General features: G+C 38.8%; 2 protein-coding genes across 4 annotated transcripts in view; both read left to right on the forward strand.

The window, feature by feature from the left end:
- CTSC (cathepsin C) overlaps positions 1-23695 on the forward strand; it is a 770970-nt gene that overhangs the window by 195197 nt on the left and 552078 nt on the right. The gene's annotated exons all lie outside the window — the stretch shown is intronic.
- Positions 1-23695, forward strand: part of NOX4 (NADPH oxidase 4) — a 110024-nt gene that overhangs the window by 16885 nt on the left and 69444 nt on the right. For 2 of the 3 annotated variants that reach the window (XM_050709358.1, XM_035542533.2), the window contains exons 6-11: positions 1738-1765; positions 5008-5080; positions 9546-9626; positions 14091-14319; positions 16300-16464; positions 16614-16676. In XM_050709358.1, the coding sequence (XP_050565315.1) occupies positions 1738-1765; positions 5008-5080; positions 9546-9626; positions 14091-14319; positions 16300-16464; positions 16614-16676 (639 nt within the window). The remainder of the gene's footprint in view (positions 1-1737; positions 1766-5007; positions 5081-9545; positions 9627-14090; positions 14320-16299; positions 16465-16613; positions 16677-23695) is intronic. The other variant, XM_035542534.1, reaches the window with a different exon arrangement.

Below are 23695 nucleotides of genomic sequence, written 5' to 3' on the forward strand. Positions count from 1 at the left end.
TTTCTCCTCATTGTCTCCTGCTTCTCTCTGTTCCTTGAGTGGACCTAGTTGAGAGGCTTCTGCTGTTGGGGAGAACACATTCTGCATTTCCAGCATAGCATTGCGGGTATAATGCTGTGTGATATATATATATATATATATATATATATATGCTGGGAATTGGAGGACAGTGAGACTTGAGACTAATTTGCACTTTTAAACTGCAATGGGAACTGTAGTATATATGCTAAGAGTGGAATTAGTTGTCTACATCAACTGGGCAGCAAGCTGATTTCTACTTACGAAATACTTTGTTTGTGTGACTTGTCTGCCTGTGATGCAGAACTTTTGAAGGAATACCAGAGCCCTAGTTCTTCCTGCAGGTGCTTGCTTCTGCATTTGGCACTGGAGAGATATTTGCAGATTTCAGGATTGAGACCAGATTCCAGAACTTTCTTCCTTGGGCTACGATCAGGTTCTGTCTTGTTTATATTCATTCTAGTCTCAAGTCCACATTTCTTTTCTACCAGCTTCATTGGGAAAGATTTAGAATGATCCTATCCCAGCTGCATCCTTTCCTGGAAAAGGAGGGCTTGAGTCAGCCCTGGCCCGGAAGGACCAACAACCAAGGTCTTCTACTCCCTGGTGAATGACCTAATCACAGAGCTATTCTATGGGAGACAGACATACCAACACCAACTATTGTGCTGAAGTTCTAGATTGAACTCAAGTGTCTGCATGTGTTAGGAGTGGTCTAGTTAGACGTATTCTCATCAAGAAGGTTGCAGGGGTTTCCTCAGGCAAGAACATGCCAGGGAGTGCATGGCAGCCTGTACTATGCAGACCTAAGAATTTTTCAACAGCAAATGGACATAGCAAGTTTTTAGTACCTCTGCGATGAAAACCTCCTGGATTTTAGGTACTCTAATAGCTCTTTAATCTCTCAGATTGAATTCTGCTTAAACCTGTTTTGGTAACTGTTGTGAGCAGTCTGGATGCTACTGTCATCTTCCATTCATGGCTGGAAGAGTGTTTACATTTGGATGCAGAGAGGTCAGGGAGAAAACGCTTAGTTTTTCCTGATCTGTGTGAAAATCTCTCATCTCCCCTCCCTGTCCCTGGGTTTTACTGCAAGTTTTTTTTTTTTTTTTTAAAAAAAAAGCTTTTCTCCACAGTGAAGACAAAAATCTCATGAGGCTTAGGACTTGGAGTGAAGCACTTTTCTATGACGACGACAAATCTCCTCTTTCCCTCCTCAAAGATGTTCTCTACTTCCATCTTTTCAATTGCGGTGAAGGACGCAGGAACATCTGGTCCTATATTGTCAGCTTCTTTGAGTTCAGTCCTGCTTCACTGGAGTCCACTGCAAATCTCTTAGTGATGTAATTGGCAGTAAAATGCTCTTTCATTTAACTTTCAAATCTCTCACTCTTCTGCTCTCTGTCTTCCCAAAGGTATGAGGTAACTGAGTAAAGTTAGGCTTTCAACAAATAATTATCTGTAAAATCATCCAAATCCAGTTTTTCATAAAAGATCAGAATTGTCTTCACTGAAGGAATGCAAGGGCAAAAGGTTTAGTTTATGTTGAATTGCGGTCAGTGTAAACTTCTATCAAATCCATTCCTGCATCCCGAATTAGAGACTACTTATGCTATCAAGTGTGTGAGCTTTATGAGCTACTTATTATTATTATTATTACATTATTCATATGGATGTAAATCATTTATGTTGACTCTTTTTCCTCTGATTGCTTTTCAGGACCCAAGGAAACTGCTTTTTGCTACTGGTAAGTCTGTTGCAAAACTGACTGAGAAAGTTTGCTGCTTCTTGTCATCACTCTCCAGACAAAACATTTTGATCCTTTGTTTGCATGCCATTTGTTATATCTCAGCTAGGTTGAGATGTGTTATTTGTGTTAATATAACCTGGGTTTGCTTATCCAATAGTCAGGAGGGAGGAGTTACATAAGCCCCTGTAGTAGGATGAGCAACATCTTCAAAGCTGTTGTTGTACAGATGAGTCAGTGGAAAATCGTTAGTTTCAAACAGAGATTCTGCATAATATTAAAAGCAAATTCCTAAATGATTCAATTTCTAGAAAAAGGAACATAACTGAAGAGCTGTCTTCTTGCTTCAGCTGGATTATTGAAGGGTTGTTTTGACTTCAGAGAAATCTAAACTGTTACCCAGGAATCAAGCGCTTATAAAGAGTAAATAAGCAAAGACATTTTTGGTGCAGGAATTTAGAAGGGAGCAGTGTTTGGGTGTGGATGGGTTGCTGTACTGAGCTGTGGTGCTTTACAAGCAGATAAAGGTCTTTCCTTCGTGATGTCATCTCTTTCACCCTTATTTAGACCAAATGCAGAACTACTGACTTGGTAACATTTAGAGCAAGACCCAAAGGAATCTGTCTGAACAGCAATGAATTTGGGTTGCTGAATTGGGTTGTAGATCTGTCAATCCAAATCAGTTTACTAGAATTAGCCATCTCTGGGAAGGTGCTTTCCAAAACCCCTAGGTGAGGTTTAGAACGGTTAAGAGCAGAGGAAGTGAGAAAGTGAAATACTAGAAATTGGTGTATGAGTGAACTGCAAACTGGAAATAGATTGAATACTTGGTGTCTTTAGTGAATCAGTGTCTTGAAAGAGGGTCACTCGTGGAGGAGGGACTACAAGATGGAGAGGGAGTATCAGAACAAGCAGCCAGCATTATATTTAGTATCTTAGATGAAGGAGAAAGACTTAGGGTGAAAGAAAAACCAGTGCAGAGGCTCCGTTAAATATTGTTCTAGCTTCTGGGTACACCTTGAGACTTAGGCAGTTGAGCAGAGGACCTGCAAGGTAGAACTCTTTATCCACTGACTGTTAAGAAAATACTGCATTTTCAAGAGTTTGAGCACAGTGTTGCAAAAAGCAGTGGTTCCAAGTTATCTTCAATTTAAAATGACCAGATCACTCCCCATCCTGACAACTGGTAATTGATATTGATTATTTGTACTGTGAGAGTGCCCAGAAAGGGACCAAAATTTTGCTACACTGGGAGTTGTACAAAAAGCAAAAATAGGATCTCACTTCCCAAACAATTCAGAACTAGATTTATTGACTTATTGATTTATTTATTTTTTGACTATTGATTGATTGATTTATTTATTTATTTATTTTTTTTTCACCTTGAAGAGAAGGAATGAGGAGGAGTTGGGAGGATTTACGGTGTGCTGGGTTTTCAGATCAGTCCAGGAAAGAAACCTCCTTGCCTGAGGGTGTGAGGGTAACTGTGGGAGGAACAAGTATTCAAGATTATAGTTAGTGGAGGAAAATACTTTTTGCTCTCCTCCCTGTCCCTTTCTCTAAAAATGCATTGATGAATTGGGGCAAGGTTGTAAGTGATTTAATGTGTTCAGTTTGATGGAGAAGAGAGCTGAAGAACTGTATGTAAAAGGTAACCTTCTGTGGCTTGAGTGACAATGTAGGAGTCTGGAACAAGCCCCGTGTTACAAGTGGATTAGAAGTATTTGTCAGAGTGGAGATTGATTGCACGCTGCACATCCAACTAGATTAAAACAGAAGAAATGAAGGAGGCATCAGAAATAATGCACATTTTTAATTGCAACTGCTTTTAATTTTAACTTTTCCACGAAGGGATGAAATTATGTAGTCCATGAAAAAAACTTCCACTGATGTAGGACCAGGATTTTTCCTACAGTTTGTAAAACTGAGGAGTGATTTGGGCTGCGTCAGATTTTGGGTAACAAACTTCCCAGCAAGTGGGTGATGAGAAGTTATAAAAAGATAAGATTGAAAAATGTCTCTTTATCACTAAAAAGTCTAAAATCACAAGTAATTATTTTTAGAAAATTAACTTGTTCTTATCTATGGTATATGATCATGAAAAGATACTGAACCCTTAAAATCTGTGGTTTCACTGTTTCCTTCTAGGAAAGCAGGTTGAGACATTTATATTCTAACACTAAAATGGCACTTACTTACCTTTGTGTTTAGTGATTGGAAAAGTTGACTTTGCTTAAACCTGAACACATGGTTTTTAGGGTGACCCAGGGGTTATGCTTAAAAACTTTTAAGAGCTTACATTCTTCAAGAAGTAAAATGTTCTGATGTAATGCTTCATGGCTCTTAGGTTCTTAGATTTTAATTCGGATTCTTGCTTCCTGGGATGGCAGTTTTGAAGATAAGGTGCTTATCATTAAAGTGGTAACTCTGGTCAGGATTTGTCCGATCTATCTTCAGGTTGATGGTTTACTCTACTTTTGGGGTAGGATTCTGCTTTAGGATGAGATGAATCATGCCCTAGAAATACTTGTTTTTCTTCTCTGACTTAAAAAGGAGCCCGGGAGAGACTAGTTCTGATATAGCAGTCCATGTTTGAGCAGATGAGTCTAATCCTTAATGTTTTTAACCTTCTCAAATGCTGGCTGTAGATCATTCTCACAGACCTTGCTCTGCAGGCAACAATTTCAAGCATGATACAATGCCATAGAGAATAATTTCAGGCTCTTTCTCATTCCAGGATGAAATGGGTTGGCAAACAATTGCAGTGACAGCTTGCATAGAAATTGATTTGCTTGAAATTCTGTCCCTGACCAGGTTTATAATTGTAGTGTTCAACAGAGTTTAGGGTTTGGAATAAAAAAGAAGTATAGAAACTTGTACAGTCAGTCTTACAAATAAAGAGACAGGATTAATTCTTAGTTACCTGCTTGGAGACAAATATTATGAGCAAAGGATTACAGGAGCAAAGACTAATGGGAAATTTGTGATGCGTGGTAAAATGCAAGGAAAAGGGCATTTTTCCCTTTGCAAGATGGAAAATAAGACAACAGCTCTTCTTTGCTCTTCTTTTGTACTGTGCTCAACAGTAGCTTGCTGCATGAATTGTCTGCAAGAAATAAGTACATGTAAAATTTGACTGAATCTTGATTTGTATTTCAGATAATTTCTACTTTCTTAAAAGGTTATGGGAGACAAGTATGCCTCCCCACAGTTCAAATGTAAGTTATCTCATGTTTTTTTAGTTCCAGGTCTGACTGGAGTCTTTATGGTGCTGGTATTATTCCTAATGTGTACAGCTTCTACGTATGCCATCAGGTAAGATATAAACTGATCATTATGCTGAAAAATGTCATTTAAGTAATCATATTCTCGTACTGATTAGAGGGAATGAAGTGCAAGTGCAATATGAGGCAAGAAGTATTTAAATGAATGTTAAAAAGTTTTCTTGCCTTTTTTTTTAACTAGTTTGCAGGTAAATTAGCATAGTGATTTTCTATTCCCAAAATTATTCTGATTCAATTGCCTTCAGAGAAAAGCATTTTTTTTAAGGGACATTCTGAGTTAAAACTGTAGACCTTTAAAAATTTGAATAGTTCCTTTTTCTTGTTTAGCTGGTACAAGGAAGCAATAACTAAGCATATGGAAAGTTCTGTCCAATGTATAAATTAGGTCCGCTGGAAGAAAAACAAGATGATATTTTTATCTTGATTATTTTCACCAATTATTTGTAACAACAAATGAAAAAAACAGCAACAACAAAACCAAACAAAAAGAAAAGTAAAAACAATTAAAAACAAAACAAAACAAAAAAAACACGAGCAAATCTAACCAAAACAGAACTGTGCTGCTTAACTTGAATGTTGCTTTTTTAAAGCTCTGCTTCTGGTTATCAAATATGTTCTTTTTAATGTAAATGATGCTTTTGAAGCTGCAGTGTGTTATTGGCTCAGAGTAACTGCTGGGATTTCTAGAGGCTTGGTCCTCCGGTGGGTTCACATTCTGCACCAACATTGCTGAACATACATTGTAGTACATTTAAGTGACCAGTACCTTGCAGGATCTAGCCCAATGTGGTAGCCTTTTATAGGCTTCTGGCACTGAAGCAGTCTTTGGTGAATTCAAAGACTGATTGTATGAATATATCATCTTAATTCAGCAAACACTGCATGATATTTTAATTCAGTATCGTAAAATTTAAAAGATGCTCCACTGCTGTGAGCTAGATGTGTTAATTTGAACTTTGTTGAACTAATCTGTCTTCTCTGAGAAGCGGTGTTATAAGGTGTTGGTCAAAGAAAGCAGTTCAGCAAATACTTGTGCAGCTTCCCAGACAAGGGGACTTCCAGAACTGAGATTTCTGTGAGGAACTGGAGGCTACAGAAATACAGGATAAGACTGCTACGCAAGATGTCAGGCTTGGTCGCACATCACATAGTTCACACAGATGCCTCTACTTGCAAAAGAAAGCCAATTTTGGGAAGATGGAAAAATGAAACAATTACTTCACACTGCAGCAGTGAGCCAGAACAAAGTCCTATTTTCTCCAAGGCCATGATAAATTAGAAAAAAAAAAAAAAAAAAAGAACAGCATTTATTAATGATTGGGAAACTTAGGAAAAAATATATGTAGTTGTAAACGTATTCTTGGAAATAATAATTTTACGGTTCACGCAAAAAAGCTTTCCATCTGTCCAAGTTACATGCTTGTTATTTCCTTCTTCAATTACTGTAACTGCTTTCTTGTCTTTCTGCCACCTAGCCAGCAGAATCAAAACCCTGAACAGATCATCTGCATCTCCTATTACTATAGCAGTAATTCTTACTTAGAAATTTTATCCTGGCTTCTCCCTCAGGCATATGGCTCAAGCTTGTCTTTGTAGTCTGTTTTATAAAGAAAACAAGCTTCCATGTGCATCTGTCTGTCTCTTCTCAGTCTCCTCAGTTACCTAGTAATGGCTAAACTCATGCTATGGTTTTAGGAAAATTAACTGTAAACATTCATTGCTTATCCAAAACTTTTTTTTTTTTTTTAAGTATTTCTGAGTGTATTATACTATCTTGGATTTCAGCCCTAGTCCACTCTTGCGCACTAAACTGCTTAATCATTTCGTCCTTCACATGTACGTTCTGAAATTTTTCTGTGCATGATTTTCATTCCATTTTCATGTATTTACCTGTTCAGTAAACTGTATGAATAATATTAGGAGGATTGAATTAGCTGCTAATGGTTTAAAGGGGGAAAGCGAGTGTCATTTGAAAAAAAATCCAAAGTTTTTACCATGTCATACCTGAGAATCAGACCACCATTTTTTTTCAGTATTTGTTGGAAACGTTATGAAGTTACCAGAAAATTGAATAAATCATGTGCATAAATGTTGACATTTCAGGTAACTTTCAAATAAATATTGCTCAAGAGCATTTCCATTTAATATAATTGCTGGTAATTTTGGAAATCATGTATTTAAAGAAGCATTGAAATATAAGTGGCTCCAATGCCATCTCTTTTTATAATCAAATATGCCAGTATTCAGTTCCATCTTCTAAACTACCACATATATCTTCTTTTTCAAAACTATATGTAACAGGATTAAAAACACTTTTCCAGAACTGTGTGGTTTACTGTATCCCTTTAAAAGCATGGCAGACTTCTTCTACATTTCAAGTTAACTCTTGCAGACCTTCACCTGCCAAATTCTAAAGTAGGTTAACTAAAATTAAAATTAAATATTCAATTTGATCTCCAATTTTCAGGAAGTTGGGTTGCTAGGAAAAACATCCCTTCTTTAATTAGTATCTATTTTAAGCCCTAAGAAGAATGTATGTAAAATAATCAATGTTCTGACGAGTTATAAAAATATAATAGTTTTACAACGTAGATTATTGAACGTATTAGAATACTGTGTATATCTGTAGGACACATTTTAAAAAGGATACAATTAAGAAAAATATAAAGATTAAAATGTGCCTCCCAGTAAGAGATTCAAGGATCTTGATACCTTTAGTTTAAGGAGGTGAGGCTGAGAGGACTTGATTACATTTGGGGAACTTGACACATGTAAGGAACCAGCATGTTATTACGGAGGTATCTGCAAGAAAGCTGAAGAAAGGGTGAAATGCCCATGTCTGGAAGCTGACATTTAGACGTATTCAGACAGAATATGTATATTTTAATCAGTGATAACAATAAGTTAATGACAAGTGTTGAAAACTTGTCAGAAGTTGGAATAGACTGTCCAACTGTCCATCTCTGAAATTTTGAAAACTTGGTCCATTCTGAAAACAGTGCTCAAGATTCAATGATAATGAGTTTGGTGTGTAGCTTCTGATATTGTAGCAAGATGCCAAATTAAACAAGAGCCCTAAGACCTGTTTGCGGTCTGGGCATAAAGGATATTCTCCCTGCTTTCATCTTACTGATGCTCACTCTCACAGCTCCTTCGAGATACTGATGAAAAACTACATGGAAATGCCTACCAGGGTGCGGATAGTTAGAAATAGTTTGAGAAGTCTCAAGGAAGAAAAAGTTAGTATGATGCTCAATGGCGGAAGAATGTTGGGATGAAGGAAGGTTTTTTTTCTAAGCACTTTGCAGCTGCTGGGTTGCTTAGAACTGCCCTTATTTGGGTTTTCTTCTTGGTTTCCCTCAGACAGATTATCAAATTGTTTTTTTTCTGCCTTGAAAAAGGACACAAATCCTGTATTGATAGAAACAAATCAAGTGTACGTTTCAGATGTATCAAAACAAGTGTAGCTAACTGTTTATGTAAAAGACTGTAGGAGGGAAAAAAATCTGAAAAAAGAAAGTTATGTCTGAAGAGTAGCTTCTTAAACAATGTTCTCAGAGTTAAGGTTGCTTTTTATTAAATAGTTATTTTGGCTTGAGTGGAGGTAGGTTTTTTTTTGTTTGTTTTGGAAGGGACTCCTACCATGCTGTGTAGTGGGAGAGATGTTTGTGTGCTATGAAGTAGAGTATTTTCTTAACCATTTGGTTGTGGGTTTTTTTGGTGACTATTTTTCTTAAGAAAAAGTGAACAGGCTTAACACAGAACAATTCCAGATGGATATTTTCTTTGGTCTTGGTTCTTTTTAAATTTCCTAACAAATTACTGATGAAGGGAAGTCCTCTTTCCCCTTCACCTGTCCTGATCCTCATAGTGGTAATGTTCTTGTTCGTCCCAAGGCCATCAGTCCCAGAGCCTCACCATATGCAGCCCTCCGGCCCCCCAAAATCCCTTTGCCTGCCCTCTTTTTGCCTTTTTGTTCCAGTTTCCTTTTCTCCTGTACCTCCTTCCACTCCATACCCTCAGAAGTTTCCTTTCCCACCAGCCTTTCTGCTGCTACCTCTTAGTATTCGGTTGGGGCACATTAAACACTGCAGCCCTGTGTTAGAGCAAGGAGAACACAAGGAGGCACTCACTGTGAAGAGGTTGACTTCTGAGCCCAGAGGCTGAAGAACTGTTCTGGCTGTAAGGATCTGGTCGAGACTTTGTAGGGCCTAGGAAAGCAGGGAAGTTTCCTAATTTGGGAAGAGGTCTTCAGCTGGTTCTGAATTTCCGTGTCCTGCGCTTTCTTAGCTTTTTACTTCTGTGCCAGTCACCTGTTCTTCTCAACATTTAGCTGTTTGCAAATACAGTGTCTCTGTAGGAGTACAAACTGGGCTTTGACTATTCTGTATGACTCTGTGCTGAATAATGATGTCCTGTGTGCACAGATCTGCTTTTAATTAGCAGTGATTCTGTCTTGAGTGCAATAGCATTGAACCATGGTTTATTCTTTTCAGGGTTTCAAACTATGACATCTTCTGGTATACGCACAACCTTTTCTTTGTCTTCTATATGCTGCTGATGCTGCATGTTTCGGGGTAAGTACGTGAAAAACACTGTCCCTTTTACTGAAGCACAGCATAAAGACCTGTTCCCTTGACTGTTGCCTTTCCTGAGATTGCTTGTGCACAAAGGGCCAACCTCTTGTCCAGATGCTATGTCATCTTCAGTTCTTCAGCAGGTTATTATTTAAATAAAGTTCAGACTGTAGCTTGAAGAATCATGTGTTACTACAGCCAGGTAGCACAAATTTCTTCACTTTCAAGTTTATTTATTGTCCATTTTACCATTTTCTTGTGGGAAATCAGGATAACATTATTGCTTTTTTCTGCCCTCTCTCACCTGGCTGCTGAGAGGAGAATGTGAAGTTACACATCCCTTTCTCTTTCCTCTCTGCCTTCCATTTTGACTCCTAAGGAGGCAGAAGGAACGGCCTCTCAGTAATTATTTCTCATTCCTATATTACAAAATTTACTAGTTTTTCATCTTATTTTTACAAACATCAGATGTTGATGTGCCATCAAGCTGATTCCTTTTGTTCAGGTCTGTGTCTGGCACAAACAAGCCCAGCTCTACTGCAAGGCAAAGCAGGTTCCACAAGTTACACTGTGTGAAAATCTGGTCCATTAACATCGACAGAGCTTCCTCTGTGGATATAAGCACAGAGATTGGTATAGGGAAGGGGTGTTGGAACAAGGTTAATTTCATGTCATCAAGTATCTACTGCAGCATGGAGTGCTGGAATGTCTGCACAGCGCTGAGTACTGCTGTTTAAACAGTGAAAGGTAATTAGGCCTAGCCAGATCACAGTAGGACTGTGTTGTTGAACAAAATAAATGCAGCTTGAGATCTGGTGAACTGAAATAATGAGTTGAAAACGCTGAAACTCCTGGATGCAATTCCAGTTTTCTGTTTTTTTTTTTTTTTTTGTTTGTTTGTTTTTTTCCCCTTTTTCATTTTTTACTGTGCTATAGCTCTTGTTCATAGCTGAAGAAAATGGATTTAACCTGTTCTTCCCTTCCTGGGGCAGGATGAACTTTCACTACATTATTCCTGACAGGTGTTTGTCTTATTTCTTCTTGAAAACATCTGGTGATTGAGATCTTCTAACCTCCCTAGGCAATGTTTCAGTGATTAACTTCTGAGCATTTTTGTGTCCGTTTTAAATCATCTTTACTGTCTTATCCTTTGCCCATTGTCTTCTCAACCATGCTGCTACTTCATGAAGGAAGAAGTCTAGTTGGAGAAATCTGCAAACCAAGGCTGCAGGAATATAGCAGATACTAAACAGGCATCTCCTCGTAGATATCCTCCTTAATATTGAAATGGAAAACCTTTCAGTATGCATCGAAAAGAACTGAGTGGCAGATAAAAGTGAGAGAAAGATGAGTCATGAAAAGTGGGAGTCAGTTCAAGTTTAACTTGCCTAAATTTAGGTCTCTGCATGTTCTCTAAATGTCTGTCTCCCATTATAGTCAAATGAGTTCTAAGAAATATAGTCAATGGAGCCTGAAGAATGCTTCAGCTAACCTGCTGCTACAAAGATCTACATTCAGGTGAGCTGGATTGATTTTTTTGGGCTCCATTGGTTATATTGATTGGAAGATCTCTTCTGATAATAAGGAAATTTAAGCTCCCACGTGTAGGTGCCCAGCTGACTCCTACATGGCAAGTCTAAGAGATTTGCAGGTGCATAGTCAGTTACTCTATGCAGCAAGTCATTTCCTGTGACTGGATGGTGTAGACAGGTTGGATGAGGATTTACCTGTGTTGTAGTCTCTCCTTTTGAGTATTTTCATAGTATTCTTGTATTCTTGCTTTGTTTCAAAGTACTATGGGTATATTCTTGCAGTATCCTCTTTTTCTGGGTAGCGAAGCACTTCGCAGCCATATATAAAGTGACATGATTCATCTGTCATGTGTTATTGGTTTGTTCTTTCATCCTTACCCTAAGAGAGAGGGGAATCTTTCAGAGAATTATCCTTAAAGACTTTCCTTCCTCTTGTACTCCTTCCAACATGACTTTCAAGTATTTTAGTGGCTTATGGCTTGCTGCATATCTACATTAACTTAACTCTATTTTAAGCCTGTAATAGCAACAACAAAAAATAGTTTATGTAAAATAAAAGCTTGATGTTTCTATTACCAGTGTAAGGAGCTATAAAACATACAAAGCATTTCGAGTCAAACCCTTGATGGTTTTACTTGGGTATTACTGTGATGTTTAATGGGTTATTCTGGTTAATCAGAGCTGAGAATAAGGTCTGTGTGCTGTCACCAGAGTTATCCAAGGATTGATTTTTGGAAGGGAGAAAATTCTGAAGATTCCACCCAGACATTGACCTTTAGCAGAGTGAGGACCCCTTAAGCAACTCACCTTGATTTGAGCAGCACAAGTTGGATGAGAGAATAGGAGCAGTGTAATTACCTATAAAAACCTCTAGAGCCATTGACATCTAGCTTGTCATCATAAAAATCTAAAGCAATAGTAATATAAGGTTTTGAACTGTAGCCAGAAGTGAACGTTGTCTCTGTTTTAAGGGTGGAAAATCGGGGCAGAGTTTGATGTATGCCCATGTGAATAGCCTACATGCTGTGTAGCTCAGCCTGTCAGCTGCTTCCACATGTCTCATCCTTCCTTTCTCTCCCCTTTTCATTTGCTAAAGATGTCTTTCTCCTACATAGTGACATCCACACTGAGTTTTTATAGATTCAAATATTGTACCAAATGAATATATGAGGATATATCTTAGGCTCCTAGGAGTTGTGCAGAACTTGACCTTTCTTGGTACTGACCTTGGGTGTGTGGGACCACTTGCATTTCCTTGACATCTTCAGAAATGGAAATCGTTGCAGCTGCTGTTAACAGGCAGCTTTGTTATCCCAGTTTGCCACTCAGCTAGCGTGTTTGTAATAGTTTAAACAAGCTAGAGATCATTAGAGGAGATGCACATGTTTGCAGTTCAGTTATTTGTGTCACAAGAAAAACTTTAAATCCTCTTTTGGGGATGTTCAGAGGCCAGATAAGCCGTGCGAGTAGCTGGGAGGCATGTGCATGAGGTTGATTGGAAAAATATCGCATGTGCTGTGATTTCCAGCTAAATCCATGAGGCACCATAATGTTTATGGAGCAGGGAGCTAGCATAATGCTTGGGTTATCTGTCACTTTGCAAGTATGCAATGACCAACAGCGATGGCAGATGCAAGCGATAGGCATGATTGGGCAATAAATACAGGCAGAAGCATAGGTGTAAGCATGCGAATGCTTCCCAAGTGATTCTCCCAGGGTTGGACGTGAAGTTGAGAGTGAGCAGGTTTAAATTCCAAGCTGTACGTTACTCACTGGACCATGCGGGAACCATGTTATAGCTGTCAGGGCTGCATTTCAGCAGGGAAGGTTGCCAGTAGCCTGTCAGAGCCCATTTAAGCTGGGAATGTTGCAAATATCCTACTTTCTTTTGTTCTTGTGAATTAGACTGTTACCATTGCTGCTGTGTGTGTATGTTGGGGAGAGGAGAGGGAAACGTGCTCTTACGTTTGATTGTGTGCTTGAGATAATCCTTCACCACGTGTCCTGTCGCTCATCAGACATTGTGCCAATGGGCCTTATTTCCCACCCAGCACCATCCTATCTGGCTGTCATTTAGTTACTGTATTATTTTTTTTTTAAATAATCTTTCTTGTGGTTTACCTGTTAACAAATCTATATTTGGAGGCAAATAGTACTTGGGAAGAATTCCATTACTATTATTATCGGTTCTTGCCCTCTTTCAATGACTCATGCATGTGTTGAAATATCGCAGAGTGTCACAGGTTTCCATTTCTTTCTTGATAGTTTCTAGCTGCTGCTGCAAAATTTCCACTTCATTTTAGTATACGTTTAATTTCATCTTAAAAAACAAGCATGGAGCTCACAAAATAATTTGCAGCATAAGGTAGGTTCCTTGGTTATCGTGCAGGACTTTCTTTTTTCCTTCTTTCCTTTTGACAAGATAGTATTCAAAGGAGCAGCAGTGCTTGCAAATTAGGCTGTTGTATGCAAACCTGATAAACAGCAAGTAGTGGGAACATTCCTGTAGTTTATGATTTGGCAACTTAATCAACTTAAGATTCTGCTGCTACTGATTGCCTTAAAAATCAGGGCTTCCTGACTGTAAGGAGAATGAGTGAAAACAGCCTGGGTGTGAATGAACTGGAAATGTGATTATTTATTTTTTCTTCAAGGCTCCCACAATATCTCCCTCTTTCCAGCAATATTAAGCTTGAGGCTGTTCAGTGGGGAAGGGGCAAGTGAGCTGGAAAAGTTGAACCTTGCCTTTAGCGACAGAAGGCTCTGCAGTTGCAAAGCCTCAATCTGACTGAAAGTCCTGAAAGCAAACTGAATAAAAATCCTTACAGAAGTTGAGCCTTAAGACTGCTTTCTAAAATCCTCTCCAGATGAAAAGAAGTGGCTTGGTTTCAGCCGTTACTTCAGTGTCTTTGTTATTTTTCTTTTCCTGCAGCGGAGTGCTCAAGTACCAAACCAACTTAGAGGAACACCCTCCTGGTTGCTTTAATCCTAACAAAACACTCCGAGAGAATATGACAGTGCCAAAGGCTTTTGAAGAGCCGTTTCCTAACCATACTACTGAACCTTTCCCAGAGGACTTATCAGTACCAGAAACCTTTATACAAAATAACTTTATGAGAATTTGTTCCGAGGAACCCAAGTTCCAGTCACACTTCCCAGAGGTCTGTATGATCCGACGTTTCAGGTATTACAAGCTATGCCAAGACTTTCAGTCAGCCATAACCACTAATTATTGCTTTCCCTGACCAGATGTTTTAATAATGGAAAATATTATTAAAACCTTTTCAGGCATTCAGAGATTTGGTGGGGAAAAACAATCTCTATTAAACGTTGTATTGCATTATAAGGTGCCTAGAATAGGGTGGAAAAATATTAAGAGATTGGCTGTAATGTTCTTTTTTTGTACAACATGGTGAGAGATGTATTGGTCTTCCTATAAATGTGACTTTAAATTACAATGTAGTACTTCAGAGCAAACATTTATATAACATAGTCATTAGGCCCTTTTGTATGCATTGTATGGCATTAATAAATTGAAATAATCAAACTCCATTTGTTCTCTTTTTCGCCGTGCGGATTCAAGTCCTAATGTGCATTTCTGGGATGCAGTTGGTTGTGGTTTGGCTTTGTGTAGCTTGTTGTTTGCAGAGAATAATACTACATGCAGTATGGGTAAATGAATATGATGACAGTGGGGATAGAAAATCCTTTTTGTTTTCCTTTTTTTTTCCTTTTGTTTCTTTATGTTTTGTGCACAACAGCTTTTTCTTCATCCAAATTTGCTCATTTCTTTCAAGAAAAGATGAGCAGGGCTGTACTGGCAAGTAGGCTGAGGAGGTTTGGGAATGCTGCGTTCACAAAGCCCACCATTCAAGGTGGCCTCGTAACAGACCTCACAGGAGTTTCTCTTTATTATTATCATTATTTTCTGTGAAGCACATATGTTCCTTACTAGCTGCAGGGGGAACCCATTTTACTATTGATCATGTATTCATAATAAGAAGCAGTCAAGGCTACGCTAAAGTCTTCCAACAAAGTCCTTTGGATTTGTATTTCGTTGTGGTAATACTCCTGAATTACGTGGAAATGTGTATCTGGCTCCATATGGCCCAGGTGGTGTTTTCCCTGGGGCTTAAGATGCCTATTCTAGAGTGAAAGAGCCATGGAAAGAAATGGCCACTCTGTTTTCCTGGCAGCTTGTAACTTCATCTGAGAACTTTGATGTATTTGACAGGTTTTTTTATGCACTTAGAGATACCAGGTCTGAAAAACCAGCTCCTCAGTGTTCTTAGGTCCTGTGAGCTACTCAAGTTCTCAAGGCCAGAGGTGCTTGTGGAAATTAAATACTAATTGCAAGAGATGCTGATGGGTAGCTTCTTGATTTGAGAAGGGTTGAATGACTGAGCAGATGTGGAATTGATAGTTAGCCCTGCCATAAGCTCTTGATAATTGACTCTGGGGATGGGATCTTGGCGAACAGCCGCAAATGTCTCCATCTGAGCTGGTCACCCCGGGCTCCCTATATAGTCTGTGCAGAGACATAGGCACTTGCAGGGCCCCATTTGTCTACTATACACATCTTCCACAGGGCCAAATGAACTGTGCTTCAAAAGTGCCCTTTTCTCTCTTGTCTTGTTTAATACAAGCATAAATCCTATAGCACAAGGATTGCTTCTTCATTAATGTTTTTGCCTATACTCGAGATGATAAAAAGAAGGTAATAGTCAGATAATACTGCAAATCAGACGGTGTTCTTCCTTAAAGGTTAATCAGTTTTATAGTACTCTGGTCTGCTAGATTTTGAAACAGGGTATGTACTTTGTCACTCCCTGCTGAAACCAGTTGCAATCCAACTACATAAAACCAGAGTAACATGGTCGCAAATGAGGTCATTAGCATTTCGTTCCTGATTAGTTTTATGATTGAAATCATTTGTGCCTGTGGAAGATGCTGCCAGTTAGACTGACTAAGCCCCTATAACACGCTTGGATTTCTGCATGTGGAAGGGTGTGGAGATTACTTGTGATCAAATGCTGTTCCGCAGTAGATGAGAAACGAGGTTCTGCAGGCATTCATGTAGTCTTGAAATTAGAAAACACAAAATGAAAAGCCCTTGAGGTAACTTTGCTGTTCTCCCGTAGACCTGGTTTTGGATTTCTGGACCTCTCTGCTTGTACTGCGTAGAACGGCTGTACCGCTACATCCGCAGCAATAAGCCGGTCACAATAACTTCAGTGATAAGCCATCCCTCCAATGTCCTTGAAGTAAGGATGATCAAAGATGACTTTCAAGCAAGGCCTGGCCAGGTGAGTTAATGTGCATCTGATAAAAAATCACTGTTGCTCACATAGCATTGTCTTCAGGGATGACTTTCATGTTCTATGTGGTAACCCATCGCTGAATGTTTTGGACGTCTTTTCTATCTCTTACTCTTTTCTGGTCCATTTTATTTCAGTATGTTATTCTACACTGTCCAAGAGTGTCTGGACTGGAAAGCCATCCATTCACCCTTACAATGGTAAGAAATAAGAGTTTTTTCTGTACTTTCACATTTATTTATATTTGGTAAGCAAATGGTATTTATTGCTTTCAAGGTGAAAATTCCCTTCAGAGGAGTTTTTATGTTTCATTTATGAGGGTACCAATGAATATGAAATGGCATGGTTATTATGTATGACAGTACTGAATACATATTTAATTTTCTCCACTATTGAGAAAATGATAATGGGAACTTTTTTCAAAGTCTTCCATAAGTGGAAAACAATAAAAAATAAATAAATAAAACCCATGTGATTTTGATCATTCAGTTTCATAAATGAGGTTTTAACCATCTGTTTGTAGACCTTAGTATGTAATGAGCACAAACTCTAATGAATTTTCTGTTTTTTTTTCCTATGAAGTGAAATGAAAAGAGATTCTTGCAACTGCCTTTTCCAGAGCTAGAAAAACATCAAGTTTTTCTCTTAAAAAAAAAAAAGTTTTAAAAATAGACTTTATTTTTATATTAAGAGATATATCAGTGACTTAAAATGATATATGAGTGAAGTCGTATAATGGGATTATTACTTATACAGATCAATTTATCTAGAATGGGAAGTGGACCCTATGGAGATATACTGGAATAAGTTGAAATTGTAAATAAATAAATAAATAAATACACCTGAAGTTCTCCAGGAGTGAACAGTGCAGAGGCCTAGGAAATTCTATGGCCATATTACAATACTGCACTGGCTATGTTGTTATAAAAAGCAATCTAAGTCTGAATATTAGTGACAGTGTTGTCCTTTCATTGGCAATAAACAACTAGGTCCTGTCCACTTTCAGTTCTTTGGTTTTGTTTATTTTTGTTCTGTTTTGATTTGATATATCTGAATGCCAAGCAGGCAGGCAAGTACTGTCACAGGTGAACCCACACTGATTTCCAAAAAAATAGATTTTGTGCTGTAAATCTGGCAGTGAATCTCACTTAGGGAAAGCAGCTTCTGTATAGATTGGCCAAGCAATAGTGACACTTACATAGCCTGATATTTGCAGAGTTTTTCTGGCTATTCACATAAGTAGTAGAAAGCAGAGGTGTGTGCTATTTATCTGTTGTTAACTCCAGTAGGCAATTTTTAAGGCACTCTACAGAGTCCCTAAAGATAACTAAATATGCAATGCTGGAAAATTATGTGCATTGCAGTACTGATGGAATGGTAGCTGGATTTTTGTGCAGAATGAGTCAATTGGTATTTATTTATATTTATGATTTGTTTAGCAATCAGAAGATAAATTTAAAGCACTCAGCATAAACCTCAGATTGCTCTTTACACTCATTTGGCGCTAGCATAGCTATGTTTAATAAAGCTGCGCCTGTTCTATACCACTGGACACATCTCATTTAAATGCTAATCTCAAAACATCTTGTTCCTATTTTCTGACTGTCCAACTCAGTGGAAATTTAAATAATTGTTATAATTTGATTATTAGTAATAATTGCACAGTTTGGAAAATACGGGGCTCTTACGAAGACTAATTCTTCTTATATTAGGACACTGCTAAAGCAATGGATGGTGTGATATTGACTTAGAGAAATAATGTCATCAAAGTATTGGGCCTGGTTCAGTAGTCTTTTTTTCTGGCAAAACTTCTTGGTTTTGATTTTTTTTTTTTTTTTGTCATAAAAAAATACTGCTGACATGGACCTACTGGCTTAGATCACAGGATTAAGTTAAATAGGGTGTTGTATTAAAGTTGGACTCTTTGCACGAGTTGGGGATTTCATCTGCTATTTAAAATGGCATAGTATAATATTGCATGTTATAAAAAATGATTTTTGAACAAAAAGTGTAGATCTTGGAGCTATGGAAAACATCTCTTGTTCTGAGTTTTCTGAGTGAATATAAATAACTCATTTATATTCAGATATGATGCAGTTTCTTCCAGTTAGATATACAACTAGTTGATAAATTACAGTTGCTGTAATTTTTACACTTATTTTAAATATGTAACATTTGAATTGGCAATTTTCACTCCATTTCCACAGTGCATTATATTTTAAATATATAATACTGTACCTGGCAATTTCTGTTCATGCTCAATGCTTTATACTTTAAAGTGCAGCAATATCTGTCAGCATCACAGTATATCGTTCAAGATTGCGTACATGTTTTAACTATTATAAGATATGAAATTACTGCTAGGTTAGTGAGTCTCACTTTTATTGCCACAAACATATTTCAGTGGAACGTCAACTGTGCTGGAGAAAACACTGTTATTGGGTAAATGGCTGTTTTATAGCATCATAAGGATTTGAAATGCCTGGGTTTATGGCAGTCTTCTTGCCCAGCTTAAGGAAGGGACAGTCGTTTCCATATGTCTTTCTAGGTCACAGAATATGCCTTGGGCTGCTGTCCTGCTTAGAAAGCTATTTTTTTCTTGGTGTAATACCATGCCAGACATGGGACTGTGCTTGCAGAGTGTGTAGGCAATATCTTAAATATGGTATATTTTCCCCTGATCCCATCTGACCTACTTGTCGTTACCAAGCAAGTTGGAAAACTACTACTGCTTCTTTTATTCAGTGAAGGTAGTCCTAGGATTATTTTCTCAGCTGGGGCTGGAGCATGGGGCTCGGAGATGTAGCGACTGCAGTGTGAGGGAGCGTGGGGCTTCAGGTCCTGAAGCGCAGTGCAGCGATGGCTGCAGCAGACCATACTCTAAGCGCGGACTGTAAGCAAAGTGGAAAGGAAGGGGTGAGGCGGCACGAAGGAGTCGTGCAGATGTTTTACTAGTCCCTTCCCTTCTTGGGGTTATGTAATATTTACAGTTTAGCTCAGTTTCTTACATAACGCTGGGGTGGAGGAAAACACTGGGAGGCTGTGTAAAGGGCCTGAACCTACTCCCATCGTACTCTGGCAAAGCTCCCATGGATTTCAGTCAGAGCCAGAGGGAGCTCTGAATCTCAACCAAGTGAATGTAAAGAGGTAGGCATTGTTCAGAAATGTGTGCAGTGGCATTTGTTTTCTTTTCCTTTTTGTCAATTGAAAGCGTTCCTCACCCTGCAGATGGAAGGAATGAGCAGAAGCAATTGGTGCAAAATGCACACAGGAATTTGGAGGAACAAAACTCGTGTTCCTCTGAACTCAGAGCTGCCAGTCAGGCCTCCTTGCTAACCTGTGACCTGACTCTGCTGTTCAAAGGCTTCGTGTGATGGAATCATAGAGTGGTTTGGAGGCCATCTGGTCCAAACCCGCTTCTCAGGCAGGGACACCCAGAGCAAGTTGCCCAGAACCATGTCCAGGGGGCCTTTGAAGCTTCTCTGGGCAACCTGTTCCTGTGCTCTTCCACCTGCGTAGTAAAGAAGTGGCCCCTGATATCCAGACGGAACCTCTTATGTTTCATTTTGTGCCACTGCCTCTTGTCCTGGCACTGGGCACCACCGAAAAGAGCCCGGCTCCATCCTCTGTACTCTCCCTTCAGGTATTTAGAGAGGTTGATGTGATTCCCCTCCGAGCCTCCTCTTCTCCAGGCTGAACAGCCCCAGCTCTCTCAGCCTCTCCTCACAGAAGAGGTGCTCCAGGTCCTTCATCATCTTGGTGGCCCTACGTTGGACTCTCTCCAGTAGCTCCATGGCCATCTTGTACTGGGGAGCCCAGAACTGGACCCAATACTCCAGGGGTGGCCTCACCAGTGCTGAGCAGAGGGGAAGGCTCACCTCCCTCAACCTGCTGGCAGTGTCACTCATCCACTCTAAAGTTCAGCACTCAGAGATCCCATTTTTCTCATGATCATTGTGGAAGCTGGTATGTTTGAGCTCTGTTTTTGAAGCATGCTTCCACCTGTTTTTATTCACCTGTGTTTATTCCTTGACTTTGTTATCCATTGAAAAAGCTTTGAATGGTAACAATAGGATGACCCAACTCCTTGCAGGTGAACTGCTGGCCAATTCTAGGTATCACTGTGAGCTGCTCTTCTCATATTGTCTTCATTGCTCCATCTAATTTGATTTCACTTTAACAAAACACTTTCTTTTAAACATTTACTTTTTCCATCAGTTTCCTTGTTACTACACACAACTGTTACTGTTCTCTGTATAACTGTGTGTAAAATTTGTATGCCCTTGTGGCTTTACTTATTTTAGTTAGGATATTATTGCATCTTACAATTGAATCTGAACAGAATATAGTCAGCCCCAAGCTATTTCAGTCCATAATGGAGAGAAATATTTTCAGTAAATCAATCTTTTACCTACTCAGGGGTTTTCAAAGGGACAAATTATTTTTACGTGCTTCTATTTGATGAACTCTTTTGAGGAGATTTGGTTTTCAGACCAAGTGTAGAATATGGTCTGAAGGTCAGACCACTTAAGAGATTGGATCTATCCCCTAGATAAGAGGAATCTAAAGAAACATCTTCTCTTTAGTGCTTTGCTTCCAGACTGACATTTCTTGACATTATTTCTGTGGAAAAGTGCAGAACTCATCTGCTGTTGAATACAGTTTAAATATTATCATCTGTGGCATTCTTTAAAGCCCATGGAAAAGAAAACATGCATCAGTAATGGTACCAACATCTAGTAGTCAGATGGTCCTTCACTGCAGTTCAAGTATCCAAAACATTACTTCCACTTTCTCTAGTATACAAGGGTCAGAAATAATCCACACTTCTTTCCAAAGCTAAATCAAATTGAGTTTCTGGAGTTTCTCCTTTTTTGCTGTTGTTGATGTTTTACATCTCAGATAGCATTTGGTTCCTCCGACTTCATTATGGTTTCTCTTCATTTTAATCTGTATTAATAAGAAGAGACTAAGGCTTGTAGTTTATGGTACCACTGATTTTCTTTCCACTCCCATCTTACATTTTCCACTTAGTATTGAGTTCCCTCTCTTTCCAGACACTTAACCACACTCCTGATTATTTGCAGCAGCAAGAAACCGTTTATGGCTGCATGCTTCCTTTTCTTTTTTGCTAATGAATGACTTCAGAAGTAGGTTCCCACTTAGAATATATATTAGTGTCTTAGCAGAAAAGGTGACTTCTTTTGTACGTTTTTGGAATAGCTTCTTGCATTGGCATGCAGTAATTGGCAGTAAGCCCCATGGAAATAGCCTTGTGTTTTGCAGATGTTCAGTGCTTCAGAAGATGTGCTGGGTCCTTTCATGTGGTCTCTACGACAGAGTCGGTGCAAGCCCCGAACTCTCACAAGCTGCAATTTTGACATCTTGTCTGCTAAGACTCATGTCTATTCCCAGCACCTCATAAAGCTCAGGAACCATAGCAATGTTGATTTGCTTGTGGCAAAAGAAGGTAGGAAACAATTACATCACTTCAGATGGAATTCAGATTGTGACCAACCATGAAATAATGACAACACCAAGAGCTGAATTCTTCTAAATCTGGAGGTGGCTGACATCTGAGGTTTGGTGAAAGCTGCTCTGTGACAAACATCTTCAAATGCAGGATCAAATAATCCTGTGTTCCAAATTTGTGATGGTTTTAATAGCCACAATCTACTGCCATGCTTCCATTTCTTCTTGGAACTGAAATCTATGTTGCACAAAGGTGGGAGATACTTTATTGCTATAGTGGTGTGAATTCAGAGCCCCTTTCAAGAATAGCTTAAAGGTTAAAATCCTTCCTTATGGTGCATGCAGAGAACGGTGCTAACATTTCAAAACTGTTCTTTCAGTGGATACTATCTCTAAACCAGAAGTACCGCCTCTGAGGAGGAAAGAAAACTTAGTCCAGATGGTACATTGAGTAGTGAACCGAGTCTTTCATCAAAGCTTCTCTACTGCTGCTTTTTATGGTGGCAGCTATGCAAGAAAGCCTAGCAAGAGCTGCAGTGATTGAATGACTCAGTTTGCAGTGTGCTCTTTGTTGAAGTTGAACTGCTATAAAAAGACTTCATTAAATTTTGTTTTATGGCAACAACATAGATCTACTATTTGGAATACTGTTGTGTTGTGGGTGGTTTTTTTTTTTTTTTTTTTCAGCTAAAATGTTGGGTCTCAAAGGATTGTCTCATTTCTGACAATTGCATGTGTGTATACTAAATTAAAATATACAAATACTAAAATTTAAAAGTCTTTTCAGGTGTTTTGACACCTCACCATAACAAGAGTGAAGTATTACCTTAGCACCCAAGAAACAAGAAGTCAGTTTTATGCATTGCATGTAGACATTGAGACAACACCTCCTCTAGAATGGCGCTGTCAGTGTACAGGACAGACAAAGGGGAGTGCTTTTGGCTTGTCCATTCTTCTGTGGTGTGAGGGAGAGAGACCCTTTCAAGAGACATTCAGGACAGAAGCCAAAGTTAAGTCCTCTGAATCAATTGCATTGACTAGAGAAGGTGCTAGAGTGCATGCTGGAGATGCTGTGCATGCTGGAGGGGAGGGAGACTTTAGGAGTTTCTGGGAACTCAATTCTGCACTGTGAGATTTTCTAGTGATCACTTTCTAGTGATTTCAGTGACCTGACCACAATTTCTTTCTTCACTGAAGTCACTCAGGCAACTAATCCATATTGAATTTCTCTGAAATTCAGGACATCATTTTGTTGGAAGCAATAAAACAGTAAATCTTAGTCCACTAAGTTCAGGCAGAGAAAAGGATCACCTGGTCTATGTAGGTCAACCTTGACTGCCTGACTTCATGTAGAGATTTCATTCCTTTCACCATCGTTTCTCCTGACAAGCACCATTGATAGGATGCCTCTTCCCCTCCTGCAGTTCCCCTTTACGCATCCAGAATCCCTTTTGGAAACAGCTGAAAAGCCACCCATTATTAAGAAAACAGTTAACTTAAAGATGTTCGTCTGCATTGTAAGAAGTTAACCCTCTCTGTAGAGGAAAAGTATGACCTCTTTTGTCCTGAGAACAGTGGAACCTTACATAAGTTAGGTGAATGCCTCTGTACTTCACTTGCCTCTAGAAAGCTGTCCAGGACCTCATTTGTCATTGAAAGAGATATATATCCTGAGCTTGATGTCTTTTCAAATGGTACTGTTTTAGCATTGGATAAATAAAAACAAATAAAAACATACGTCTATCCC

Source organism: Cygnus atratus, chromosome 1, assembly GCF_013377495.2.
Source record: "Cygnus atratus isolate AKBS03 ecotype Queensland, Australia chromosome 1, CAtr_DNAZoo_HiC_assembly, whole genome shotgun sequence".
Taxonomy (NCBI): domain Eukaryota; kingdom Metazoa; phylum Chordata; class Aves; order Anseriformes; family Anatidae; genus Cygnus; species Cygnus atratus.